At 45.2% G+C, this 27,418-nt stretch overlaps 1 protein-coding gene across 1 annotated transcript in view; it reads left to right on the forward strand.

Moving 5' to 3' along the window:
* The window catches only part of Ak9 (adenylate kinase 9), a 110,426-nt gene that overhangs the window by 25,687 nt on the left and 57,321 nt on the right, over positions 1-27,418 (forward strand). Inside the window, 10 exon segments of the mRNA XM_032888566.1 lie at positions 1,074-1,213; positions 1,293-1,473; positions 3,641-3,785; positions 6,552-6,668; positions 6,762-6,848; positions 10,751-10,899; positions 16,673-16,829; positions 17,582-17,696; positions 20,984-21,060; positions 23,450-23,614. Of these exon segments, the coding sequence (XP_032744457.1) occupies positions 1,074-1,213; positions 1,293-1,473; positions 3,641-3,785; positions 6,552-6,668; positions 6,762-6,848; positions 10,751-10,899; positions 16,673-16,829; positions 17,582-17,696; positions 20,984-21,060; positions 23,450-23,614 (1,333 nt within the window).

Genomic DNA, 27,418 nt, shown 5'->3' on the forward strand with positions numbered 1-27,418 from the left:
AGTTCCCAGTGCCCATCTGTGACTCCAGTTCCAGACAATCTGATCCCCTTTTCTGACCACCTTGGGCAGCAGCTGTGACCCTCATTCACCCTGGGGGTCATAGGCCAATATTGGCCACGGAGGGAAAAGAAAGCAGAAAGAGAGACTGGGGGTCAGGAAGCCTTGTGAGTACATAGAAGACACCTAGGGAGCAGCCAGTCACCGGGAGGCAGATCGGCTTTACTTGGCCTATATAATTTGGGGGACTCGGGGTAGGAACATCCAGGATGGGCAAAGGTCACTGGCTGAGGGCTCAGGGACTGTACTGCCTCAGCAGCGTGGAGAAGCACTTCAGGAATCTCAGGTGCCAACAGAACGGGTTCTTATCAGGAGAAAGGAAGTCGAACCTGTAATCTAACTGAGGCCATGTGACAGTCCACAGGTAGGGACGTGTGCGTGCGCGCGTGTGTGTGTGTACATGTGTGTGTGCGCGCGTGTGTCTGTGTACCTGTGCGCATACGTGTCTGTGAGTGTGAGTATGAGTTTATGTGTGTATGGGTGTGTTTGCATGTATGTGTGTGTGTGTGAGTGTGACTGTATGCGTGTGTGTGCATGTGCACCTATGTGTGTGACTGTGTGTATGTGTGCAAGTGTGTGTGTGTGAGTGTGTATGTATGTGTGTGTGTCCATGTGCACGTATATGTGTGTGAGCGTGAGTGTGCGTATGTGTGCAACTCTTATAAAGGACTGCATTTAACTGGGGCTGGCTCACAGTTCAGAGGCTCACCCCAGTATCATCATGGCAGGAAGCATGGCATTGTCCAGGCAGGCATGGCGCTGGAGGAGCTGAGAGTTCCACATTTTCATCCAAAGGAAGCCAGGAGCAGACACCTACTCCAACAAGGCCACACCTAACAGTGCCATTCCCTGGGCCAAGCATATTCAAATCACCACACGCCCCCAAAGCCAAAATGTGCATTCTAAACTGTTCCTTAAATAGTAAACTGCAATCAAATAAAGGTCAAATATTTGGTACCGCCGATGTCTGCAAAGCTTAGGTTCGTGTTCCTAAGGATAGTGTCTGCGGTTCACAGGAAGAGCTGTTCCGCACGGTGTCGTCTTATAAACTCATGGGGCCAAGGTATCGATGGAACCGAAGCAAGTGGGCGCGGGCTTGCCCGGTGTCCTTAAAGGATGGGAACATTTATCCAGGAGCAGCAGACTTTTCCGTGAGGTTAGTAAGCTTTCCAGAGCCTACGTTTTAAAGCTGCCCGTGGCACTTTAAATTGCTTACTCTCGCGGTGTGTTTTAAGTTTTCTAGGTAAAATGTACTGCCTTTCTTCGGAGGAAACATTAAAATTGTTCTTGCTGAACCCCCGTCCCTTCCTCCTACCACCTATGCCGTTGCCACCTTGCAAAGTCTTTATATTTGGACCCAACCACTCAGGGAAAACGACACTGGCCAACCTGATTGCAGAACACTTCAAAGCAAAGGTAACTACTTGTGGAGCCCCTGTTTTCTGTAAAATTCTGTAGAATTTTAGTTGAGCTTGGTTTTCATAACTTTCCATCGGGCACTGGGGTTGCTGTGCGGAAGGCATCCTCCGGATTGTCAGAGAGAGCCTCAGGAAGGTAAGCCAGGTGGCCCTGGAGAGAAGACAGGGGCAATCAGGACACACCCACGCCGGGGCTCACCCACAGTCCTTAGGAGCCTGCAACTCATTTGCAAGTTCCAGTTGAACCCAAAATCACTAACAGAAGTTGGGGAAGAAATAGAGACCAAAAGACAAAATACAAAGAAGCAGTGTAACAAAATTTTGGTTCTTTGTAAAAATAAACAAGTTAAAAAAACAAAAACAAAAACAAAAAACCTCTTAGCCCAAGGAAAAGAAAGGGGGAGCAGTAGGGTTTTTTTTGTTTGTTTGGGTTTTTTTTTGGTTTTGTTTTTTTGTTTTTTTTTTTTATAAATTTATTTATTATATATACTATAGCTGTCTTCAGATACACCAGAAGAGGGCATCAGATCTCCTTACAGATGGTTGTGAGCCACCATGTGGTTGCTGGGAACTGAACTCATGACCTCTGGAAGAGCAGTCGGGTGCTCTTAACCGCTGAGCCATCTCTCCAGCCCCGGGAGCAGTAGTTTTAAAACAAAAAACAGATATGGAAAAGGGGGCAAATGCCATTAAAAATGAAACAGTAACCACAAAATGGTAGAAAATATCTGTACTGTTTATAAAACAAAAAAATGACACCCAAACATGAACACTGTAAGAAACTTCTAAAATATAAGAAATACAATAAAAAAATGGTCAAGATAGATGAACACCCATTTCAAAAAGGCAGTATCTGAGTGTCCGATAAACATGGAAATGTTTGACTTCCCTAGTCACCGGGTAAACAAGACATTATCAGACACACAGCAGCATGGTTAAAATGAGGGGGATTTGCTTTAGGAAGTGTTGGCGGGGATATGGAATAATGACAGCCACTGTAGTCAGCCGTGGGGTTATACGTTAGAGGAGTAGTTTGGAATTATCTGTTCATATGCAGGAGCACATGCACACTCTTAAGTACCAACAACAGTCCAACCAAGTAGATGGATTTCCAGAGCATGAATAAGTGCGTGTGTGCAAAAGACGCACACGGCGTTGTGTACTGCTCCTAAGACACTAACCGGAAAGACCCGAGACTTGTTCTCCCCGGGTTACTCTGCTGTGTCTCTGCACGTGTCAGCCATTCCATCTGTGACTCTGAGGGCCAGTATGCATGGAACGCACAAGCACACGTGAAGGTACGACACCTCTGCATACAGGGAAAGGAAACGAGGAGGCTGAGGCAGCAGCTCGGTGCTTAAGAGCACTCCCTGTTTGTGCAGAGGATCCGGGTTTGGGGCCCAGCACCACCCAGCAGTGCAGGAGCATCCACACTCCAGTTTCAAAAGACCTAACGCCTTCTTCTGACCTCTGAGGGTGCCAAGCACATACATGGTGCACATCTATGCGTGAAGTCAAGCAACTCGTACACATAAAATAAATTATCGTTATTATTAAGAAGAGGTGGCTGGAGAAATGGCTCAGTGGTGAAGAACAACACCTGATCTTTCTGGGATCCAAATTTACTTCCTGGCACCCATATGAGGGGGCTCGCAACCACCTGTAAGCCCAGCTCCAGGGGATCTGATGCCTCTGACCTCTACAGGCACCTGCACTCATGCGCATGCACCCACACACCATATCCCCCCACACACACAGCTAAAAATAATAAAAATGATGCTTTAAATTTTGAAAATAAATGGGGTTGTTTTAAAAAATCAGTGAATTCTGTACATGATTCCAAAGATGCTTCAAGTAGTGTCTACTTTTAGGAAGCAGGTCAATAGGTAGGTAATTAGATAGATAGATAGATAGATAGATAGATAGATAGATAGATAGATAGATAGATAGATAGATAATTAGATAGGAAGGTAGGTAGGTAGATAGATAGATAGATAGATAGATAGATAGATAGATAGATAGATAGATAGGAAGGAAGGAAGGAGAAATGTGTCTTACGTCTACAGTACCCCGTGATTGCTCTCGTCTTGATTACTTCTGCAGGTAATTGACTATGCCATGATTACTTCTGCAGGTAATTGACTATGCCATGATTACTTCTGCAGGTGATTGACTATGCCACGCTTGTCCAGCCACGTTTTGACAGTGCCCGTGATAAGCTAATTAAAGACACCATAAGCGAGGCCACCAACACGGCCATCAAACTCGTGAAAGAGAGGCTCCTGAATGACTTGCGAGTCAAAAAGCAAGGTGAAGCATTTTCCCGCCACAAACCGTGTCTCTCAGTGAATGACTAAGCCCGGCTAAGCCTGGCTAAGGCGGGAGTCGGGTTGGGGGAAACTGACTCACACCCACAAAAGTTCACTCCTATAACTCGTGCTTGTGAAAGAGGATGTTTCCAGCTCTTACCTCTTCACGGGTCTCCTTGCTGACCAGAGGCCGAGAGTGTTTGTGACTTTATCCTCACTGGTAGTCAAACAAGCCTTCACCTTGGAATGCTGGTCCAGCCCACACGCCTGCCAGCCTGGATGTAGCTCGGCCTCCTACTGGGGCTCTGGTGGGAGCTTGAGTGAGGACTCTCCACAGTTCTCTGGCTTTACTGGTGGCAGCTAAATTACTCTGACGCTAACCCAGTCAGCGCAGAGAAGACACTTGGACCCTCCTTTCCAAAACCCAGCTCCCAACAAAATTCCTCACTCCTGCCCAGGATATTTTAGGATAGACTCAAAAGTGGGCTTGGTTTTTCTCTAGGAAAATGACAGTTCTTATTTCATGATGATTTTTGTAATTCATAGATGGGTTCAGAAGAATTCATATCTCTAGTTGTTTCCATACACACACACACACACACACACACACACACACACACACACACACACACGTACACACACGTACACATACACACATACATATATATGTCTGGCCTGGAGCTACGGAGAACCTTCAGTCCTCCTCCGTCCTGTCGAGCCCTTGGATTGCACTGTGAACCACCATGCCTGTCATAACAGAATAGCCTTGGCTCAGTACTGCACCTATGGGAGCGTTCTCACGCTTAAAGATCTGTATCCAAACCCTGAGACCAACTCCAATACTTTTAAACTAGATTCTGTGGCCACTGGTAAATTTCACAGAGCCTCCGGAAGCATAACACCACCTCATACAGCCTTCTGGGTATTCATTTCAATATTCTTTTCCTGATAAAACACGATCATTATGGAAATAATAATACATAGTATTTATTCAGCATTTACTACCTGATAAAGCTATGCCGGCTACCTTGCGTATATGACCTATGTCATCCTCATAAGAGACCTACAAAATAAATCTTTAAATTTTTAAGTTTTAAAATTAGATTTTTAAATAAATCTTTGATTTCAGTAGACAAAGGAATGCAGACGAAAGAAGCATTTGTAGACCTTGCCCACAAAGACACCGGTGAATGTCTGAGGTGAATGTCTGAGGTGAATGTCTGAGGTGAATGTCTGAGATGAATGTCTGAGGTGAATGTCTGAGGTGAATGTCTGAGGTTTATATCACTGTCTAGAGTAGAGGGCGGCAGGCGGTCTGTCGTGGGTGCGGAAAGCCACTTAGTGGCCACCCCATCCTGCTACATATAACTTAAAGGCTCTCCCCTGTGTTTCTCCTTAAGAATGTTTCTTGTCTTGTCAGCATCTAGCAAGATAACCTTAAAGATTTTTACTCTTTAACCTGTTTGTTTGACCAGCCATACTACACTCCAACAACAAGTTGTGTCTGGGTTTCTAAGACACATCTTACACAGTCATGGTAAAGGAAACTATTTAAAGTCCTGTTTATCGAGCACCCTTTCTCAATATTCACAGTGTAACTAGTTTATCGTCATTCTTGTGCACTGTAAGATCTTTGTTATTAGAAGTATTTTTGCTTGTTATTTGTTGTACTTTTACTGAGCAAGAATGAACCCGCCTTCTTATGTCGCCCATCTTGTTTCTGATTAGCCTATGAGCTGTTAAAAGAATCCATCTTTCTACCCAAAGAACCTTTTGTTTTTAAGAGCCAGGACTGGGACGGCATGGCTCCCCGTGTCCATCCGGATGATCTAGAAGGAATGTATAGGTTTAGCGTATAACTTTCCAAATGCAAAAATGTGACTGTGCATCGTGCTCATGACCACTTAAAGCTGGGAGGAGGGTGGGAACTGTTAGCCCACGAGTCATTCATTTTATTCAACAAACACTTGAGTGTTTTCTTTGCAGTAGAAAAACGGTAAGAGTTTCCATACTCTTGATGCTTACATTTTAGTAGAGAGTGGAGAGAAAAAAGAGGAAGGAAGGAGAGAGGGGGAGAAAGGGAGGGAGGGAGGGGAGAGAGGGAGGGAGGGAGGGAGGGAGGGAGGGAAGGAGAGGAGGAAGGAAACATGTAAGATGAGACGGTGCGCGCAGCATGAGAGTGGGGTGCTATAGCCTTGCCATAACCCCCCCTTGTCAGAGTGAAGACACTAGATTGGAATTAAACCTGTCTTTCATGATTGTCACAATCTGCAGTAATTCCTCTTACACGAAATTATGAGAATAAAACATAAGTTTTGAAGCTTTTCATAAAATGTCTTCCCCACTGGAACATACAAGTAGATAGTTTCCTATCTCCTGTGAACTTAAAAAGTCTGCTAAAATTCACTGACTATTCCAAGTCTGACAATAAAATTAACCTTAACACTTCTGATTTGGGAGCGCTAACCCCTCATCTATTTAAGACGAGTTGTCAAGGGAGACTAGTGAAGGTTTTTAAATCACAAACTATGTAAAATGAAACAAAGGTTAGCCACCAACAGAGACTCCCTATGTCCACACCAGCTAATGTCCACGGATGCTTTGAATTTAACCATCCTCATTTGGCCTAAGAAAATAGGAGACACAGCCTTACAGAACAGTCAAAACTGAAACCAAGTCTGTCGGACCCAGAGGTAACCTTGTAAGGCTCTGCCAACCTCTTTGTCTTCACAACTGCCTTCCTTCAGCACAGCCATTTGTCTTTCAGAGGAGAAGACCTTGAAGGAACTGCGAATGCACTATACAAAAAAAGAGTACGAAGACTTCTCGGATTATAAAAAGACAAAAAGTTCTGAAGACTTTCCACCCTCTGCAGACGACCCAGGTAAAAGCACACTGCCTGACCCTGTCGAGGAAGGTCCCTCCTAGCGTATGTAGTGAGCCAATACTGTTCCTTCTTTTGCCACAGAAGCTCAAGGCTCCAGGAACGTAAGCGCCTTAGAGATTGGCCCGGAAGACAAGTCAAAGTCAGAGAACACCATTTCCGGGGACACTGACAAAGATGGTAAGGAAATACACTGCCAAGAAAACCTCTGTGGACCTTAGTCCGTTTGTTTTCTATTTGGCCGTCCTATGGGAGCTCAAAACTCAAACACAAACGTAGAAAACCATCAGGAGGGGGGAAAAAGACAGGTTCACTCTTGAAGATTTCCACAAAGCAGCTACAGCACAGAGTAGATTCACCAAAGCGCAGAAGAGACAGAGAAACCGAGGAGTTACACGCGAGCAGAACCCCAAGATTAATGTCACACAATCATTTTCATATGACCACACATTCCTTCTTGAAACCACTCTACTCACTCTGATATATTCTGGACCCCGAGTGTCATAAACCCACAATTGCAGTTGTAAAATGTCAGCACCATTGGCTGTGTTCTCACACCTTATACATTGTTGTGTTCGAATGCTAAACTCCTGACAGCCTATACTAGCACACGATGTAACAGTATGCAACTATGTCTGTTATGTCATCCCACAGGAGCCGCCAGGTCTAGCCTCTGCCACTCTTGAATAACAGTACACCAGGCATTAAATTGCTAGGAAACATTTTAATCCTGGTCCTAAAGAACTCCATGATTTGTATGACTACATTGTGGCTTAGCCATTAGATACCAGTGTGTTTTACTTTATGAATGTGTGTGTGCATACACGCATGCACGTGTGTGTGGTTACAGGCGTGCAAGAGCCCACAGGGGCCAGAAGACAGTGTCAGATCCACTGGGCCTGGAGTTACAGGCAGTGCCCGACACCTGTGTATACGCTGGGCCACGTCTCCCGTTCTTTATATTATAAATCTGTGTTACTTTTGTTTGCTACCCTGAATAATGTTTCAATGCCTTTTTAGTAAGAGTTTCACCTGGATACTAACATTAGCAGAACTACAGAAAATTGTTTTGCAGGAAAGCTATTCCAAATTGTATTTCCTCCATTAACACACAGACCTATCTCATCTTGCTCAGGGTTTTTCCTTCAGAGTTACAGGAATTTTTACTTCCGAAGCTGTTTAAGCTTTGCTCGCCGCATATTTCATTTTACTTGGGTAGTAATTTTCACTTTTCATCGATTTTCTAAATTGTTTTATCAACTGTTTTATTTCTTCAAAAACATTCCACGTTAGTCCCTGATTTTTCAGGGTCTTTTTTTTTTTTCCTTTCAAAATTGAGTAGTTTGCTTACTAAATCATCTTGCTATGTTAGGATTCGCGGAGGCATCTTCCAAAATCAACTAATTGCTTTTCTATTATTAATTTACGTCCTTACTTCCAAGATTTGAACGTTTTGCTCCAGCGTTCTGGTTTTTGCGAGAGTTTTCTGTTCGGGTGATTTTGTTGCTGCCGCTGTTGCTGATATCAATAATGTGACGTACAATGTGAATCTTAACTTTGTTGCCAAGAAAACCTCTGTGGATCGTAGTTCGTTTGTTTTCTATTTGGCCGGCCTATGGGAGCTCAATTCGAACATACATGCTTTTCCTGGTTATTATTTCAAGCTAGTAAGGACTGGCTGGGCACTGTTAGAAACTCCTATGTGTTGCCCTCCTACACACACGCACACACACACACACAGACACACACGCATGCACACACACACACATGTACACACACGCACACACATAGGCACTCACACACACATGTACATGTATATACCTTTCACAGCAGGCCACCCATACTTTCAGACCATCAAAGTGGCTGCTGGGAGCCCCACCTCTTTTACTGGTGACTTTACTCAACAATCTACAGTCCTTTCCAGAGACTGTCCCTTTCCTTTGTGGACCAAGTGTCCAACATAGAAGCAGGTACCATGTCTACCCACAGCACAGTGCCAGTATTGACAGCCGATCTCCTTAAGGCCAACTGAGAGGCCACGGCATCTGGAATGGGAGACTGCTGCCTCAGAAAGGGCACACCTGTATGTGTGTTTGTTCGCTCGCATGCCTTGCCTGCTTTAGTTTCACTGCCAATATATCAAACTAAAATCCTAACTTTGTTACAAGTTATTTTTTCTGCAGACAGATATGGTTGCCCATTTGAATGTTATGGCCCTTGTCTGAATTGTGTCACAACCATGAGTCCTGAGTCCCCAAGCCTATCCTGAACTCTTCTTCCGAATCCAAGCACGTATTGTCCTAATGCTCATCTTAAGTTCTTAGCCATGCTTCACCCCCAGATGGAAAAGAAATCAGTGGCACGTCCGCAGTTAGCAGGAAGAGGTCCCGAGACCTTCAAGAAGAGAATTAGAGCTCAGGCAAGAGGAAATTAGTATCTGGTCATTGGGTGCTCTTAAATGTGGTCTCCCAAGATTTCAGTGTCTCTTTTGGAATTTAGAAGGAAAAATATGATTTAAAAGACAAAACCACTATTGCACACAATGTACGCCCGTGTGTGTGTGTGTGTGTGTGTGTGTGTGTGTGTGTGTGTGTGTGAGTGTGTGTTGGGAATCAGACCTATGACCTTGCTTATTCTAGGTAAAGACCCCACCCCAAGCATTGTCTTTAAGGGGTCCTAAAGCATGAACAACTGTACACGCGTGAACACAGGAAAAATAACACAACATATTGTTCTAGTGAGAAGAGCATTTGGAAAATGGATGCTCTACCATCCTCGGTGTGTGGTTACTATGGTAACCCGGGCATGATTTCTGCTCTCAGGCCATAGCAGAAAGAAGGGGGGTCGGGGGGAGCAAGAAGTGAACGCTGGCTGTCATTTAGCCGAGTTCTCTTAAAGAACTGGCAGGAGGGGCTGTGGAGATGGCTCGCTGGGTAAAGAACTTGATACACAAGTGTGGGGACCAGAGTTCAGGTCTTCGGGACGCATGCAAATGCCTTATGGGGTGGCTGCGGCATACACGGTTCCACTCTCAGAGGACAAAGACAGAGGCTCCCCAGTGCTGGCTGGCTAGGGCACCAGGGAGCTCAGGGCTCTACTATGATGATTCCCAACATCAACCTCTGGCCTCCACACTCATGCACACACATATCCACACATGCGTGTGCCTGTACATATGTGCCTAATGCACACACGTTAAAATGGAAAAGAAAAAGAATTCGTGGGAGTTCTCAGAAAAGTTGACGACAACAACAACAGCCAAAACTATTCTCACCCAAACCCATTTGCATGTCATTAACTCCCCAAGCCATGAGGAAAGCTGGGAAATACGTTTCCATCTGGCCACAAGAGCGACACAAAGAATGTCGTTGCTGTTAAGGGAGAGAACAGCTGTGAGGGAACAAGGCACTTTGGCCCTCATGCCAGCTTTACCTGGCCCTTCTTCACCGCCCCTTTCCCCATGGATCTTGGCTCTTCTGTTCTGCATCTCGGGGGAACTGTGTCTCTTTCTCCCCTGAGCACATTTTAAGGCAAAGAGGGCAGGAGGCAACTGGCCTTTGAAAGCTTTTGAGCTGAGAGCCACTGGGTTCTGGACCAGAGGTTGTAGTAACAGTTGGAGGCCTAAAGCAGCAGTGGTTCCAAAATGAGGCTGGAGATCTTGGAATCAGTAGGGTGAGGAGGGACTGCTGAGCCTCTGCCTTACAGGAGTAAGATACACAGTCAAATGGGAGAGTCGCCTGGAGGCCCCTCAGCCCTGCCAGCAAACATCAAGTCCATGCCAACTTTCCCCCCAACCAGCCCCAGCTTGCCCTGCTCAAGTTGACCTCTCTGGACTCCTGTCCCGTGAGTGGACGTATTCATTTCGTTGTAAGGCTCCTTCCTGGCTGCTCGAGCCCCTCCTCTGCCTCCTTGACAGAATCCTCCCTTTACCTGACTTTCGTTCAGATGCAGGGGCTTCGTGTCACTTGTCATTTGTGCTTCTGTGAGTAATAGTCCTTCCCCCATCTTCCAGCAGGTGCTAGAGTAGCACAAAGTCAAGACATGCCTTATCACAGATAATGGGTTAACTCGTGTGATTTCAGGCTCCCCAGAAGAGTTGATAGAAGAGGTGACTGAGAATCACCCAGAGGTGTTTGCCATGATGGAGGATACTCTGAGACATTCCAAGGAGTTGAACTTTGAGCAGCCGTATGACAAACAGGCTGAAATACTGGAGGAAGTCATCAAAGAGGTGAAAATCTTGTTATCATCATTTAATATTTATCATTGACTTAGAAACTAAGAGCGTATTAATCTGCTCTGTGTCTAATTGTATTAAAGTCTTATTTCACTGTGGTCTTCAAATTTATATATCCTTTTGTCCAGTTAATTTCTTATATTTCTTTATTTTTGAGAATTTTATGCATGACTACAAGGAAATATGACTGTGACTGCCCCCTGGCTCGCCTTCCTCCTCCCTCTGTGCCCCTACAAACACACCCTCTCCCAGACTTATGTCTTTACGACTAGTTACTGCTGCCCACGCGTGCATGGGTGTGGGCTGCCCACTGGAGCATGGGATACCGGTGAGCAGGCGTCTCCTCAATAGAGAATGGTACTTCGTCCAGAACTGTCCACTACCAGCAGCTCCAATGCTGTCCTATGTGAGCTACACCAGCAAACAACTGTTGGTTCTTGTTGTAAGATTTGCAGTTATCGACCAAGAATAAGCGGTGTGATTTGATAGTCCTGAAATGCTTTAGTTAACTCCTGTTGCCTCTGATTCAGTCCAGTTCATAGAAAGATAGAGTCTATGAAGCCAATGACACCAGTAGACATTCCATCCGTGAGCTAAGCAGTCAGAGCCTGAGATCAATTTTGCTGCCCAGCTAGCATCCTGAGCACATTGGTGGGGAGGGCAGAAACAAGTAATTTTCAGTCCAAATGGGAAAAAGTCTTGAATGCCATGCCCACACCAATGGTAAGCCATTACTCTTCCTCTTGTTTGCCAAGGACAAGCTATCAAGAAGTCGGTATTATGTAACGGTCTCGGATAAGCATTCAGAGCAAGCAAGATAAATGAGGCAGCTTTGGACTCAGTGGACGTTCCTATTCCTGTGTGATTGAATTTTAAATGATTATGTGGGAAACTCTGGGTATGGAGGCTACCCCTGTAAGCCAAGCGTTCAGAAGGCTAAGGCCTCACAAAAAGAGGTGTGTAAGAATAAAACGTTTATCACGTGAGAAGACAGTTCAGTGGGTGGCTCCCTTGAGCCCTGGCTGTACCAGATTCCCCTGGGCCCCTCAGCACTTCTGAACTCATTCACACCTCTTAACCAGCCTCTTAGATTGTTCTAGCAATCGTCTTTCCTTCAGATGTGCCTGTTAGCAGAAGCAGTCTGGGCCTGCTCATCATACGTTAGATGCTAGGGTTAGGAAAATAGAATAAACGTGGCCCTTGCCTTTAAGGAACTTCTATACCGAAGTGGCCTGTAAGCCACTCACTGAGTCACCCTGTGGCAAATACATACCTACAGGGTGCAGGAATCCACTCACGAAAGTCAGAGCAGAGCTGTCATCTTGGCCTCGTCAGTGAGACCAACAGCCAGAGAAGCAAACACCAAGTGAGGACAAGAGTCGAGAAGCCTAGCTCTTGCTCGTGGTGAAAACGCTCTCAATTACTCTGTTTTTGGTAATTGCAAATCTCCAAGGAGAATGAGAACAACGTTCAGAGACAGAAATGTGTGTGCAGGGTTTGCACTTAGCAGCTGCAACCATAAGCTTCAGCTGTGGAACCGGAGGGCTGCCTAGATCACGGCTGCCTAGATCACAGCTGCCTAGATCACAGCTGCCTAGATCACGGCTGCCTAGGTGACAGCTGCCTAGATCACGGCTGCCTAGATCACGGCTGCCTAAGGTGACGGCTGCCTAGATCACAGCTGCCTAGATCACGGCTGCCTAGATCACAGCTGCCTAGATCACGGCTGCCTAGATCACGGCTGCCTAGATCACGGCTGCCTAGATCACAGCTGCCTAGATCACGGCTGCCTAGATCACAGCTGCCTAGATCACGGCTGCCTAAATCACAGCTGCCTAGATCACGGCTGCCTAAGGTGACGGCTGCCTAGATCACAGCTGCCTAGATCACGGCTGCCTAGATCACAGCTGCCTAGATCACAGCTGCCTAGATCACGGCTGCCTAGATCACAGCTGCATAGATCACAGCTGCCTAGATCGTAGCTGCCTAGATCACGGCTGCCTAGATCACAGCTGTCTAGATCACAGCTGCCTAGATCACGGCTGCCTAGATCACAGCTGTCTAGATCACAGCTGCCTAGATTGTGGCCACTCTCACCACATTGTCATTCCAACAGGAAAACCATTCTCACAAGCAGACAGAGATCTGGGGTATTGTATAGAGTGTACTCTTCATTGCTGTTTGGTTTGGTTTTTGAGACAGGGTCTTTCTACATAACTCTGGCTGCCCTAGAACTCACTCTGTAGTCCAAGCAGGCTTCAAACCCACAGAGACCCTTCTACCTCGCCTCCTGAGTGCTGAATAGAAGTGCGCACCCCAATCTGAGGAAGCCATTTGGGGAAGCCATTTGCCCATTGGGTTGTCTTTTTGGATTATTATTGTTGTTGTTTTATTTATTACTATTAATTACTATTATTATTTATATTACCTCAGAGCTGGCTCTGAAGTTAAGAGCACTGGCTGCTCCTCCAGTCAACCTGAGTTTGATTCCCAGCATCCCTAGGCTGGCTCACACATATCTGTAACTCCGGTTCTATGGGATCCAATGCCCTCTTCTGACCTCTGTGGTCACCTCACCACACGTTGTGCTCAGACCTTCGTGCAGGCAAAGCACCCATATACATAAAAATAATAACATAGTAATAGATGTAAATGTGTATTTCTTTAAGGATTTCCCAAAGAAGAGTCTCTCCAGGATTTTGCAGTTCTCTTTAGAAATGTTTTCTAACAAGCTAGGGATGGAACCTAATGGCAGAATGCTGACCTAAGGTCCTGGGTTTGGTCCTCAGTGTAGAATCAATCAATCAATCAATCAATCAATCAATCAATCAGGTCTATCTTGAATAGCCTAAGAAGAGAAAGTACATCACGTGGCCAAGCATCCTCATCTCGTAACCAGGAAGCAAACAGTATGAGGAAGGGGGTGGGTGACTCTGTCCTCCTCAACTACAAGCTCCCAGTGGCCTCCCGCTGGGTCCCTAACCTTAACTTTGCACCACCTCCCAATAGTGCCAAGCTGTGGACTATTCACTAGCACAGAATTAGGGAAGCCGTCTTGATCCAGCCTCTCTGTACTGCAGTAAGGACCCCAGAACAACTACAATGGAGATGCCCTCAAGAGCAAATCTCAATAGAGAGGCTGTTTAATAACCAATGCCTTCCAATAAGTAACTCCACCTCTTAAAAAATCTGAGGCAGGAGAATCATCTTCAGTTCCAAGACAACCAAGTCTACGACATAGTGAGTTCCAGGCCAGCCTTGACCACAAAGTGAAACTACTGTCTTTCACAAACCAGATATATATTTCATCAAAGAAGAGATGGTTAATTAAAAATATGTACATTTAGGGAGGTGGAGAGATAGCTCAGTGGTTAGGAGCACTTACTGCTCTTGCAGAAGCACCCATGTTGGGCCGCTCTTAACCGCCAAACTCCAGTTCCAGGACATAACTCCATCTTCTGGCCTCTGTGGACACTTGTACTCACATGCACACATCCATACAGAAACACGCATAAATAAACATAGTAAAAAAAAAAACCAGGAAACCTTTAAGAAATGTAAGTTTGAATTTTAATATAGAATAGCAACAAGACATACTTTCTCACCTGTATAATTGGCCAGGTTTTTATTGAAGCAATCACTATTCCTTGTGAAGCCATGGTGATGGAGCGTTTTCTGGTAGTGTCGGTGTGCTGGCCGGTCTTATGCCAACCTGACACAAACTAGAGTTATTCAAAGGGAGGGACCCTCACCTGAGGAAACGCCTCCATAAGACGTGGCCGTAGGGCGTTCCTTAATTAGTGATTGATGGGGGAGGGCCCAGCCCATTGTGGGTGGTGCCGTCCCTGGACTAGTTGTCCTGGGTTCTATAAGAACGGAGAATGAACAAGCCATAGGAGCAAGTCACTAAGCAGCACCCTCCATGGCCTCTGCATCAGCTCCTGCCTCCAGGTTCCTGCCCTGTCTGAGTTCCTGTCCCGACTTCCTGCAAAGATTGACAGCAATATGGAAGTGTGACCCAAAATAAACCCTTTCCTCCCCAACTAGCTTTTTGGTTATGGCGTTTCATCGCAGCAGTAGTCACCCTAAGACAGCCGTAAAGAGTGGAAATTGGAAGAGATGCTCTTGGAAGCAATGTGGCATCTTCTGGAAATATAACCTAAGAAAATATATAGGGGGTTGGAGAGACGGAATGGCTCAGCGTTTGAGAGCACTGGCCGTTCCTCCAGAGGTCCTGAGTTCAATTCCCGACAACCACACGGCAGCTCTCAACCATCTGTAATGGGATCCGATGCCCTCTTCTGGCCTGCAGGTGTACATGCAGGCAGAGCGCTCACACAATACTTTATATAAGGATGTTATCACGGGACTGATACAGTCTAATGCATAAGCAATGTCATCCGTGTTACAGTGAATTTATAAGTGACATAAATACTAACTAGGGTGGGAAAGATTTCAACAAAGTAAGACTCATATGACAAAACAAGATGAAGCCATTACATGTTAAAAAGTTGGAGTCAGGGCTGATGAGGCGGCTGGTTCCTCAGGTAAAGACACTCACCGTGCAAGCCCGGTGACTGCAGCTCCATCCCCAGAGCCCTCGGTGGAGGAGAGAACCAACTCCTGAAAGCTGTCCTCCGACTTCAAGACACACAGCGCAGCACCCCCACCCGCCCACACTCACAGACAAGAACAATAAATAACTCAACTATTTAAAAAAAAAAATGAAAGTGAAAAACTTTTAAAGTTGAAAGGAACAGGTACTCCAATTTACATCATAACGTTTTCATTTTTATTTTTTTTTCTTTTTTTCGGAGCTGGGGACCGAACCCAGGGCCTTGCGCTTCCTAGGTAAGCGCTCTACCACTGAGCTAAATCCCCAGCCCCTCGTTTTTATATTTTTGAAACTTAGCAACTAATATTTTTCTTAGCAAATGTCTGTTCTTTACAGCGTCTCCTTTGTTTCCATTTTCTCTTGTGTGAAATCTTTCAAAGTTTAACATTTTTTTTTCATTTTCCAAAAGACTATTTTTAAGATTAAAAAAAAAAAAATCTAAGGTTCCCAATCCGCAGCAGCCCAAGGGTTTTACGGTCCCGCTTAACCATTCCCTCTTGAGCTCTGCAGCTCCCTGAGAGCACAGAGACCTGGTTAGAGCCCTAGGGTCGCTGTCCATGCAGGTGCCTGTTGTCACTGACTTCCATATTGGCCTGGAAGCTCTAACTAACTGTGAGAGAAGGGGAGCTGAAGAGAACTCCCTTAAACGCCTTAAACGCCTGCCAGAGTTGCTTCCTCCCTTCTGCCTTGAGAAACTCTCCCCCCTCACACTGGAGAGAGAGAGACACACACGGACGAAGGCACCTGAACTCCAAGCTAGAGCAGGAGCTCGCTCCTCAACAACAATCCACACACCATGGCGTACACAGGCAGCCATGTTAGAGATGCAGATTAGGACCCATACCAGGCCTTCTGACTCCAGATGCATTCGGTGCTATGGATTGATGTAACAGCTCACTGTTACGTATAGGAAAGGCTACTGTTCCTTGTTTTTAAGACTAGAAAAACTTGATTCTTAATTGCTTCAAAATTGAGCCTCTCCTTTTTAAATTTAAAGTTAAAGTTAAAGTTAAAGGCACCTTAAAGTTAAGCCACTCTTATTTTCTTCCCAAAGTCAGACTGAGAAGGTGTTTTGCTGGAGATCTACAAGCTAACATGATAAATCCGTGACCCGCCAACTTACCATGGTGCTGTCAATGTGCGTGTCCACAGGTAACGAAAGATAACACGAATAGGTTCGCTGGTGCCCCGAAGTACGGAGGATGGATTGTGAAGAACTTCCCCATAATTCGGGAACTGTGGATGTCCTTGATAGAAAAAGCACTTTTACCTGATCTGGTTGTCAATCTATCAGATACAGAAAGCAACGGTCGGTAAACACTTATCATTTCAATTTAAAATAAAATGCTTATTGCTGACAGTCAGTAGGGTTAAAATAGAAAATGGAGAACTCTCCTTAGGTATAGACACCAGTCCTACTACCACTGCAGCTATGCCTCCAGGACATAAAGAGGAGAAGACAGGCTTCTCCCATTGAGATGTTGACCTGTGTAACACACTAAGCCTCTGAACTTTCTGGCAGACCTCACTAATTGTTCTTTGGAGCTGGGAATTCAGTATCCCTTCTCAGTCAGTAGCCGTACCTTGTAAATGAGCCCTGCGTATGATCCTGAGGGTGGGGATGCCGGTGCTAAATTTAAATATTCGACCACTTCAACTCTCAAGAAAAAAATGAGAGACACGGTGGAGCGAAGGTTGGTGCAGCCAAACCGGAAAACCCGAGTTCAACACTCATTATCCATACAACAGGAGAGAACCAACTTTCCCAAGTTGTCCTCTGCCTGCCCACATGCCCATGAGTGCACACATACAAATAAATAAATGAATAAATAAATAAATTTGAAATGAGAGCTTTCAGGGGCACTATGTCTTTTCACACTTTTATTATCTATTACATATTAACATATGACTTTCGAAAAAGGACTTAAGACAGACTCCTAAAATTCTGAAGATTCAGAGCTGTTTGCATAAGGACTTGAAGGGGGACGTGTACGTCTGCAGCACAGACCACACGCTAGGCAACTTGAAAATAATTTTCTTTTCTCTCTATCTGTATTTCAGGAAAAATCGTGTTAACTAGATTATATTTAAGCAAAAAGGCAGAGATCAATGCTAAGATTTTAGAAAGATTGAAAGAAGAATTGCAAGTCAAAAAGAGAGAGGAGGACGAAATACGGTAAGAGGAAATACGGTAAGCCGAGTTGAGAACCATGAAAAGGACGGCACATCGCAGGCCTTCGAAGATTTTTACCTTTCTCTGCATGTACGTGTGTGTCACTCCAGTGTGGGTGCCCACCGAGGGCAGCAGAGGGCACTGGGTCCCCTGGAGCTGGAGGCACAGGGGTGCTGGGAACCAGACTCAGGTCCCTTGCAGGAACGGCCAGCATTGTACACTGAGCCTCTTCTCCAGCCCCAGGATAGTCTGAGGAGAGCAGGTGACTTTCCTGATGGCGGCCCACCGGTTTTTGCAAGGACTATGACGGGTGAGCTCTCTGGGAGGCAAGGCCCAGAGAAATGTCATCTCATGATTAATTCCTGCAGCTGATGTGCCTTTCCTGCTATTATTAAATTAATATGATAATCCCTTGGGCAGATTCTCGGCAGGTCGGTGAAGATGTATTGTCTTGTGATGATGCTATGCAGGCAGCCAGATGATTCCTAAATTCCTAAGTGATTCTATGAAATTCCTAAACTTACACCAGTGAGCTTGAAACCCTCCACAAGAGAAACTGCACGTAGGGCCACGTGACCTTCGTCGTGTCACAGGATATTCGCACTAGGACAGACACAGGCAAGAGACAGACTCACGATCAAGGAGTACATTCCGTTTAGGCCGTAAAGCATCATCTGATAACTAAAGGTCGTAAAAGGGAATCAACGACTTACTGCAGGTGCAAGGACAGAAGACAAAACGCTGACAGGTTTGTCTGAACGTGCCTTCAGTACTAATGAGACGCCAGGCTGTGGTAGATTAGACGCAGGAATTAAAGTCTGAAACTCTCAATTATCCAGTGGAGCTAGCGACAGGCGATGAATGTTGAGTTGGATAACTAACTAGTCTTACTGGAAACGCAAATGTAAACAGCTCTGTGGTTACTTCTTAGTTTATTATTTGAATTTACGGTTGCACTTCTGAACTTTTGAAAAACGATGCTTAGAATACCACGTGACCACGTATCCTGAAAAAGTCCAAGAACTAGGAACAGGGATAATAGAGGAAAGAGAGCGCAGAGGACAACACAGCAGAGTCCGGCAGAGCAGGGAGAGCAGGCTTCTTCTTACCATGAGACGGGGTCTTTCCTTAACGACAGGTTTCCCCTGGCTGACAAGGACAGGACTTTTTCTTACCCTATAGAAAAGTAGAAGTTTTTTTTTTTTTTCTTTAAGTGTCTTACTCAGGGTTTCTATTCCTGCACAAAACATCGTGACCAAGAAGCAAGTTGGAGAGGAAAGGGTTTATTCAGCTCACACTTCCACATTGCTGTTCATCACCAAAGGAAGTCAGGACTGGAACTCACGCAGGTCAGGAAGCAGGAGCTGATGCAGAGGCCATGGAGGGATGTTCCTTACTGGCTTGCTCCCCCTGGCTTGCTCAGCTTGCTCTCTTATAGAACCCAGGGCCACCAGCCCAGGGACAGCACCACCCACAATGGGCTGGGTCCTCCCACCTTGATCACTAATTGAGAAAATGCCTCACAGCTGAGTCTCATGGAGGCATTTCCTCAGCTGAGGCTCCTTTCTCTGTGACTCCAGCTTGTGTCAAGTTGACACACAAAACCAGCCAGGACACTAAGCAGTGAAGGTTGGAACTTATTTTTCATCCACAATGAGTGAGTTCTTTCTATGCTGTCACTTGCTCACAGAGGCTTTTGCTCCATCCACCATAGGTGGATGGACGAACAGACAGACAGATGGATAGATGGACAGATGGATGGAGAATGGGTGGGTAGGTGGGTGGATGGACGGATGGATGGATGGAGGATGGATGGATGGGCGGATAGAGGTAGACCGATATAAATAGATAGATATATGTAAGTATAAGTGTGTGTGTGTGTGTCTAAGTATGTAAATTGATGAGGCAGGTGGCTGAACCCGACTAAAGTACATGTATGCATGAACATAATGTGCATATGAATGTGCGTATGAATGTATGTGTGAATATAAGTGTGTTTCTAGGAACATTGCCTGTGTAAAAGAGCTTCATTCTGCCAGGGAGACTTTCTCTAGCTGACAAGGAGTTAAATCAACCGCTGGTAAAGAACAAAGGAATCTTTTTAGTTAATCCCCTGCTGTTTAACAATAGAGGATGAATCACCAGAGGCCTATGGCTTCTGGCTTCAGAAAAATGTAGAGTTAAAACAGGTAAACATCATTTAATAATAAACAACCTTTACTTTTGCAAAGCCAAGTTTTGCGCTCTCTCTCTCTCTCTCTTTCTCTCTCTCTCTCTCTCTCTCTCTCTCTCTCTCTCTCTCACACACACACACACACACACACACACACACACACACACACGCTGCTTTCCAGAGAACCAGTGCTTGGGCATCCTCCTGGCATGGTGCCTTTCATAGCAGCTCATGGGTTGTGCTTATAAAATGTCTGTAATGTCAGAAAGATTGTCTATTACTGAGCCAAGTGCCACTGAGTTCCAAAAGAAAGTCAGTACACGAATTTCTCCACAGCTCACATCGAGTATCCTTTACTAGACAACTGGAAAAAAACAAACACACATAGATTCCACCCAGACACACATGCACATGTACATGTACATGCACAAACACGCATGTGCACACGTAAACACATAGCACATCTATCTGTGGTTTTTAATAAGCGGAATCCACACTGAGACAATAACACATAAATAAAAATGTGCCATGTGGTGTAACTAAAAGAAAACCCTACCTCCCCACCACGGGAGGAAAGAACTGATTATTCACATTTTACAGGTTTATCGTACGTAGGCTTGTTCTGTGCTCTGAATGTAACGGGGTGCTTTTAAAACTGGGAACAGCCATCAGAGCTAAGGCTCCAGTTCTCGTATATACTGCTACAACGTTAACATTGTATTGTATATATAGTTGGATACTCTTGGGTTTTTTGTTTTTTGTTTTTTGTTTTTTTTTTCACTTACCATTTTACTGTGGATATCAGGAAGTCTGAGGGAAACATTCCAGATCCTCTGCCTTCCTCTCAACTCCCCTCGGGGACTCTTTCACTCAGTGCAACAGGTCACCTGACCGACAGCCATAGTTTAAGTTATAACATTCCATACCCTCTCAGCAAAGGTACTGGGACAAAGCTGCACACTGCATACTAAAAGGCAGCGTGGGAGATTGGCGCCAGGGGCTGTCTTCAAGGCCTGCCGCTGTGAGCGTTTAATCCTCTCGGAAGAAGACTTGCCTGATTTTTTTTTTTTTTTTTTTTTTTTTTTTGGAAACTGAATTTTGTTTGTTTTCATTTCAGAAAAGTCAAAGAGGAGGAACTGAGGCTGGAAGAAGAAAAACAAAGGATGATGGAGCTTGAGGCTAAGAAAACAAAAGGCAGGCACTGAACAACAGCTCTCATAGGCTCACCACAGTCTCACCTCCTTACTGCTGCTTCTTGGCGGGTTACAAAGACTTCTCCCGGTTTGCCCCGGGGTGCAGGAGTATGCCTGTGTCCTGAAGGCACCTTTTTGTCCCCAAAATGCTCTAATTTCCACATTAAATTAGATGCCCACTGGAATAATGGATCCACAGGACAAAGATTCCTAATCAGAAAAGGGAAACTCGGGCTGGAGAGATGGCTCAGTGGTTAAGGGCATTGACTGCTCTTCCAGAGGTCCTGAGTTCAAATCCCAGCAACCACATGGTGGCTCACAACCATCTGACAACCATCTGTAGTGGGATCTGATGCTCTCTTCTGGTGTGTCTGAAGACAGCTCTAATGTACCTATATAAAAACAAATAAATAAAATCTTTAAAGAAAGAAAAGAAAAGGGAAACTCCTTGCACAAGACCCACCTGTGTGCCCTCTAAGAAGAAGGCTGCACTGCAGATGCTTTGCACATGGCTGAGGTAACTGCTTCTACCGGAAGGATCCTGCAAGACCCGGGACACAGGCAAACTCCTGCAATACCCGTTGTCTTCCTACTTAAACTTCCACCACTTTATGAAAGAATTTTCTCTCTAAGATGAAGGTTCTCAAACTGGGGTCTACGTACTACCTTTAACTAAGCCTGGTGTCTCCTTTGCCTACACACAGAAGCAACGGGCCACAGTGGTGTTAGCTGTCCCTTGACTTGCCATCGATAATGCATTTTTCAGTGTTCAGATACTGCAGCCCTGGTCAACCGCTGCCCAAATCAGGAGACAGTAAGCCAGAACCACTGAGCTGAGCAACTGCTAAATGCTTCTCCATTCCTGGAAACTGCCAGGGTAACAAGTGATAGTCTGGAGAGATTTATGATTAATCAGTGGGTAACCAACATAACACATGATCAATAGTCAAATTACAAATAAGTCAAAGCTCCTAAAATGCCTTTGACTCATTCCCAACCTGTGGGGGACACAGATGTCCCAAAGAGGTCATAGAAAAAGACAGTGTGAACTCTTTATAATTTTATAACATAAATAAACAAAATCACCAATAAAAATTTTAAAAACTTTGTAACATTATACTTATATAATGTTACAAATATTTTATAATGTACCTAATATGGATAAATATAACATAAACGAGTATACGTAAATTGGATGCCTATGATCTTTGGTTATTGTTTTGAGTTTTTCTTTTTGAGACAGGGTTTCTCTGTGTGGCCCTAGCTGTCCTGGAACTCACTCTGCAGACCAGGGCTGGCCTTGAACTCAGAGATCCACCTGCCTCTGCCCCTACCTCTCAAGTGCTGGGACTAAAGGCATGAGCCACCACCATTCTGATGCACATGATCATTTTTAATAAGTGACACATTATTGAAAAACATTCAGGTTCCCTCATAGATCGCATCACTTCCTCACACGCTGCAGTGAGAGTCTATGGAAGCTGCCTCATGCACGCGCGCTTTCCCATAAAACGAACACAGACACAGCACAAGCACACCCACCGTCCGGTCTCAAACCTCGGTTTAGATCAACTCCAGGAGCCATAGCATCAGCCTCAGAACACGAGGCTGGGAAGAAAGGCAGTGGGGAAAGAAATGCAATGGGAACTCAGAAACAACCGTGTCCATCTCATACATGTGTGAGAGAGCCTGGGCAATGGGTTCGCTCACACCCTGCCATCTCCCTCTGAAGAACTCCCATGTAACGTGTACAATTATACTTCCTATGTACAGCTAACACATAAGTGAATGTGCTGTATTATCACTGCAATGAGCTATAATAGGCCTGTTATTACCTCTATGCTAACCATCCATCTATATGGGGAGTTAGTCTGGTACCGCCCAACAGAGTGCGTAAGCTACATTAGTAACTTTTAGTTTCTAGTGTTTACGTATTTTACATTACGCTCTTCAAACTAAAACTTTGAAATTCATTGTCTACATTATACTTGCACAGATCTCGGTGTAGACTAGCTTCAAGGGCTGAGCAGCCACAGTTAGTGGCTACCACAGTGGATGGTATGGACCTAGCCATTTCATTATTGAACAAACAGTGGGCTATCGCTTGCCTCTTTCTGCTGGAGCATCTGGGACCGCTATAAACATTTCTTCTTTCAAGGGAATCCCTCCTCTGGTTCTCCAATAGCACTCTGGTAGAAGGACTGTCCTTTACCACCCCATAGTAACAGATACAATGCAGCAGTCAATTGTCTATTCTCACCCTTAAACCACACGCTGCAGGAGCACCAATCTTATTTTTCTTGTCTATTTTCCGCTCTGTCCTTCACACTCTCCAACAATCACTTGTTGACTTTAACCGGCACTGACTGACTTCCTGTCACTCTTTGTAGTTGTTGAAGAGCCCGATAACGAAGCTGAGGAGGAGGTGGATGTGGAAGAGCCTGAGATCCATGAAGAGACCGAGGCACAAGAAATGGGTGAACTCGCCAGAGAGTCATCTATACCTGGGGGGTCTGAGTCCTCCGAGGTCCCAGAAGCAGAGCATGACCCAGAAGGTTAGACTTGAATGACGGTGCTGTGTGTGTGTGTGTGTGTGTGTGTGTGTGTGTGTGTGTGAGAGAGAGAGAGAGAGAGAGAGAGAGAGAGAGAACTTGTGCACATGTGGATGTGGGGGGGAGGGGAGAGAATGTGTGTGCATGTGCGTATGTGTATGTGTGTGTATGTGTGTGCGTGCACATGTGTGTGCATGTGTGTGTGATGGAAGCTGTCTAGAAACACAAAGGGGAAAGCCTAGACAGTATGCAGTCCTGGGACTGGCACATGGTCTGAAGGACATTTTATCCAAAAAAGCAAGAGTTTCTGTCATGTAATCCCATCGTAGATGCAAGCACAGGAGCGTATAAACTCATACAGAGTCAGCAGAATTCCTAAAGTAAGCAGTTCTTATTTTGCACTCATACAAGCTCAGCTTTTTATTTCATTTCTTCATAAAAGTGTCTTAGCCGGGTGTGGCGGCACTAGCCTTTAATCCCAGAACTCGAAGAGCAGAGGAAGGCAGGTTACTGTAGGTTCCAGACCGGCCTGGTCTCCACACTGAGTTTCAGATAACCAGGACTTCATAGAATGACCTTTGCTCAAGAAGAAAGAAAGAAAGAAAGAAAGAAAGAAAGAAAGAAAGAAAGAAAGAAAGAAAGAAAAGAGGAAGGAAGGAAGGAAGGAAGGGGAAAGGCAGAAGAAAAAGCAAGAAGAATAAGTGTGCATATTTGGGGGTATATGATAATTTAGTGTATTGTTCAATGATTATAACACATGTAATCAGATCCTTAATCTTTAAATAACTGTCATCTTGAACCTGAGGGGTCAGCTCCCACGAAAGCTGCAGGAGAGAAGAGTGTGCTGACATTCCCTAGCGATGCATGATGTGCCTTTGGATACTCACACTTGCTTTCATTTATTATGTGTCTGTGTGTACACACACGTGTGCATGCTCACGCCCTGGCTCGTGGAGTCTGGTCTGTGAACAAACATCCTGGGAACAACCAAACCTTCTGCTGGCTAAAGATTGCTCCGGACAACTTGGCTTTGGCCATTCAATTTTTTCTGCAGTCGTTGTAGTTCTCATCCGTAATCAGTCTTCCAGAAGGTTCAGCTCTTTCCGGGACTTCTGATGCCCACTCTGCTCCTTGTATAGACATCTACCCAGGAAAATGCGTTCTGTCACTCAGCTTTGCTTCAGACATCTCTTTATCTTATTCATACACACACGTGCGTGCAGGCTCTCACACACACACTCACACACACACACACACACACACTCACTCAAACATACACACATACACACACTCACACAAACACATACTCACACACACTCACACACTCACACACAAACACACACTCACACTCACACCTCACACTCACACACTTACACACACATACACACTCACACACAAACACATGACACACACACACCCACACACACACACACTCACACACACACACACACACACACACACACACACACACACACACTCACACACACACACACACACACTCACACTCACACACACACACACACACACACACACACACACACACACACACACACACACTCAAACACACACACACACTCACACACAAACACACACACACACACACACACACACTCACACACACACACACACACACACACTCACACAACACACACACACACACACACACACACACACATACACACACATACACACTCACACACACACACACACACACTCACACCTCACACTCACACACACACACATACACACACATACACACACACACACACACACACACACACACACACAGAGGTATATTCTTTCCCTCCAGCTGTTGTGCATCTGGCTGGCTGCTTTGGCCGGGTATGGTGTCTTTCTGCCTGTGTTCTCATCAGTGCAACATTGTATTAGTTAAGTTTCTGTTCCATTGCTCTGGGGAGACCCCATGACCAAGGCCCCACTTATATAGTTTAACCTCAAGTATGTGCCATAAACCTCAAATTGCTGTTTTTGTTTTGGAGTGAAGATTCAGTTCAGTTAGGAGTTAACAGCACAAGGTATAGCTTAACGTTAGAACAGGGATGAGTGGGAGTAGGTTTTCAAGATTTTTTATCTTATTTTTTGGATGACAATTTTTCAATAATTTATTATTTTTTATTCACTTTATATCCTGATCACACCCCCTCCCTCCTGTCCTCCAGGTCCCACCCTTACATCTTTTGGGTACATGCCCAGGAGTGGTATAGCTGGGTCTTGAGGTAGAACTATTCCTGGTTTCCTGAGAAACCACCCAAATTGCTTTCCAGAGTAGTTGTACAAGTTTGCATTCCCACCAGTAATGGAAGAGTGTCCCCTGCTCCACATCCTCGCCAGCATGTGCTGTCCCTTGAGCTTTTGATCTTAGCCATACTAATGGGTAGAAGACGGAATCTTGGGGTCACTTTGATTTACATTTCCCTGATGACTAAGGACGTTTAACATTTCTTTAAGTGCCTCTCTCCCATTCAAGATTCTCCTGTTGAGAATTCTGTTTAGCTCTGTGCCCCATTTCTACTTTGTTTGTTGGTGTCTAATATCTCGAGTTCTTTATATATTTTGGGTATTAGCCCTCCGTCAGATGTAGGGTTGGTGAAGATCTTTTCCCAATCCGTAGGCTGCCATTTTGTCCTATTGATGGTGTCCTTTGCCAAAAGCTTTTCAGTTTCATGAGCTCCTATTTATCAGTTGTTGATCTTAGAGCCTGAGCTGTTGGCCTTTTGTTCAGGAAGTTGTCTCCTGTACTGATGCGTTTAAGGCTATTTTGGATGACATTTTTATCTACTGTATATTATGACATCTTTGCTAGCTCACTGCACAGCCATAGCAGACTTGCAATGTGCTTGGGGACTAAATCGCTCTCTACTTTGAGAGGTGTCGTTCAGTTCACCTCATAGCTCTATCCAAACTGGGGAGGGAGGAAAGAGAAAGAACCCTTGTCTTCTCCAGTCCCTCCCACCTTCCCCTGAAGTCTTTTGTCCTTTAAAGCAAGCCCCTTTCGCTACCATAGGGGCCCCTGCAGGCATCCATCCCGGACTGAGGGTGAGTTCTGGCCCCTTCTTCACACCCTGACTTAATTTTGTTTCACCCCCTATGGTTTTCCTGGTGGGTCTTCAGGATGTAATCTTACAAATATTCCAGCCCTACTTCCTAAATTTTAAGAACTTAATAAAGAAGTTTAATTGAAGGTGCTAGGGCTGGGAAGATGGCTCAGATCTTAAGAGCTTTCACTGCTCTGGCAAGAAGACCTGGGTTTGGTTCCCAGCACCCACAGAGCAGCTCACAACTGTCTAGAACTCCAATTCCAGGGGATTCGACACCCTCTTTTAGCCTCCACAGGCACTGCATGTGCATGGTTCATATATCATTATGTAGGCAAAAATACCAAGATGCATGAATTTTTAAAAAGTTTTATTCATACTTATCTCATACAACATATCTGACTATAGTTTCCCTTCCCTCCTCTCCTCCCAACCTTTTCTCTTTCCCCAGATCCACTCTCCCAGCCCTGACTCCTCCCAAAAAACAGAGCAGGCCTCTCAGGAACATCCACTGAACACTGCACGCGATACAGTAAGACCAGACACAAACCCTGACGTCAAAGCTGAGCTAAGCAACCCAGGAGGAGGAAAGGGTACTAAGGACAGGCAAATACTCCAAGGCACCCCTACTCCCACTGTCAGAAGTTCCCTCAAAACACCAAGCCAGCCACCATAACGTGTATACAGAGGACCTGCTGCAGACCTGTGCAGGCTCTGTGACTGTCACTTCAGTCTCTGCAAGCCCTCCTGA

This window comes from Rattus rattus, chromosome 18 (genome assembly GCF_011064425.1).
Source record: "Rattus rattus isolate New Zealand chromosome 18, Rrattus_CSIRO_v1, whole genome shotgun sequence".
Taxonomy (NCBI): domain Eukaryota; kingdom Metazoa; phylum Chordata; class Mammalia; order Rodentia; family Muridae; genus Rattus; species Rattus rattus.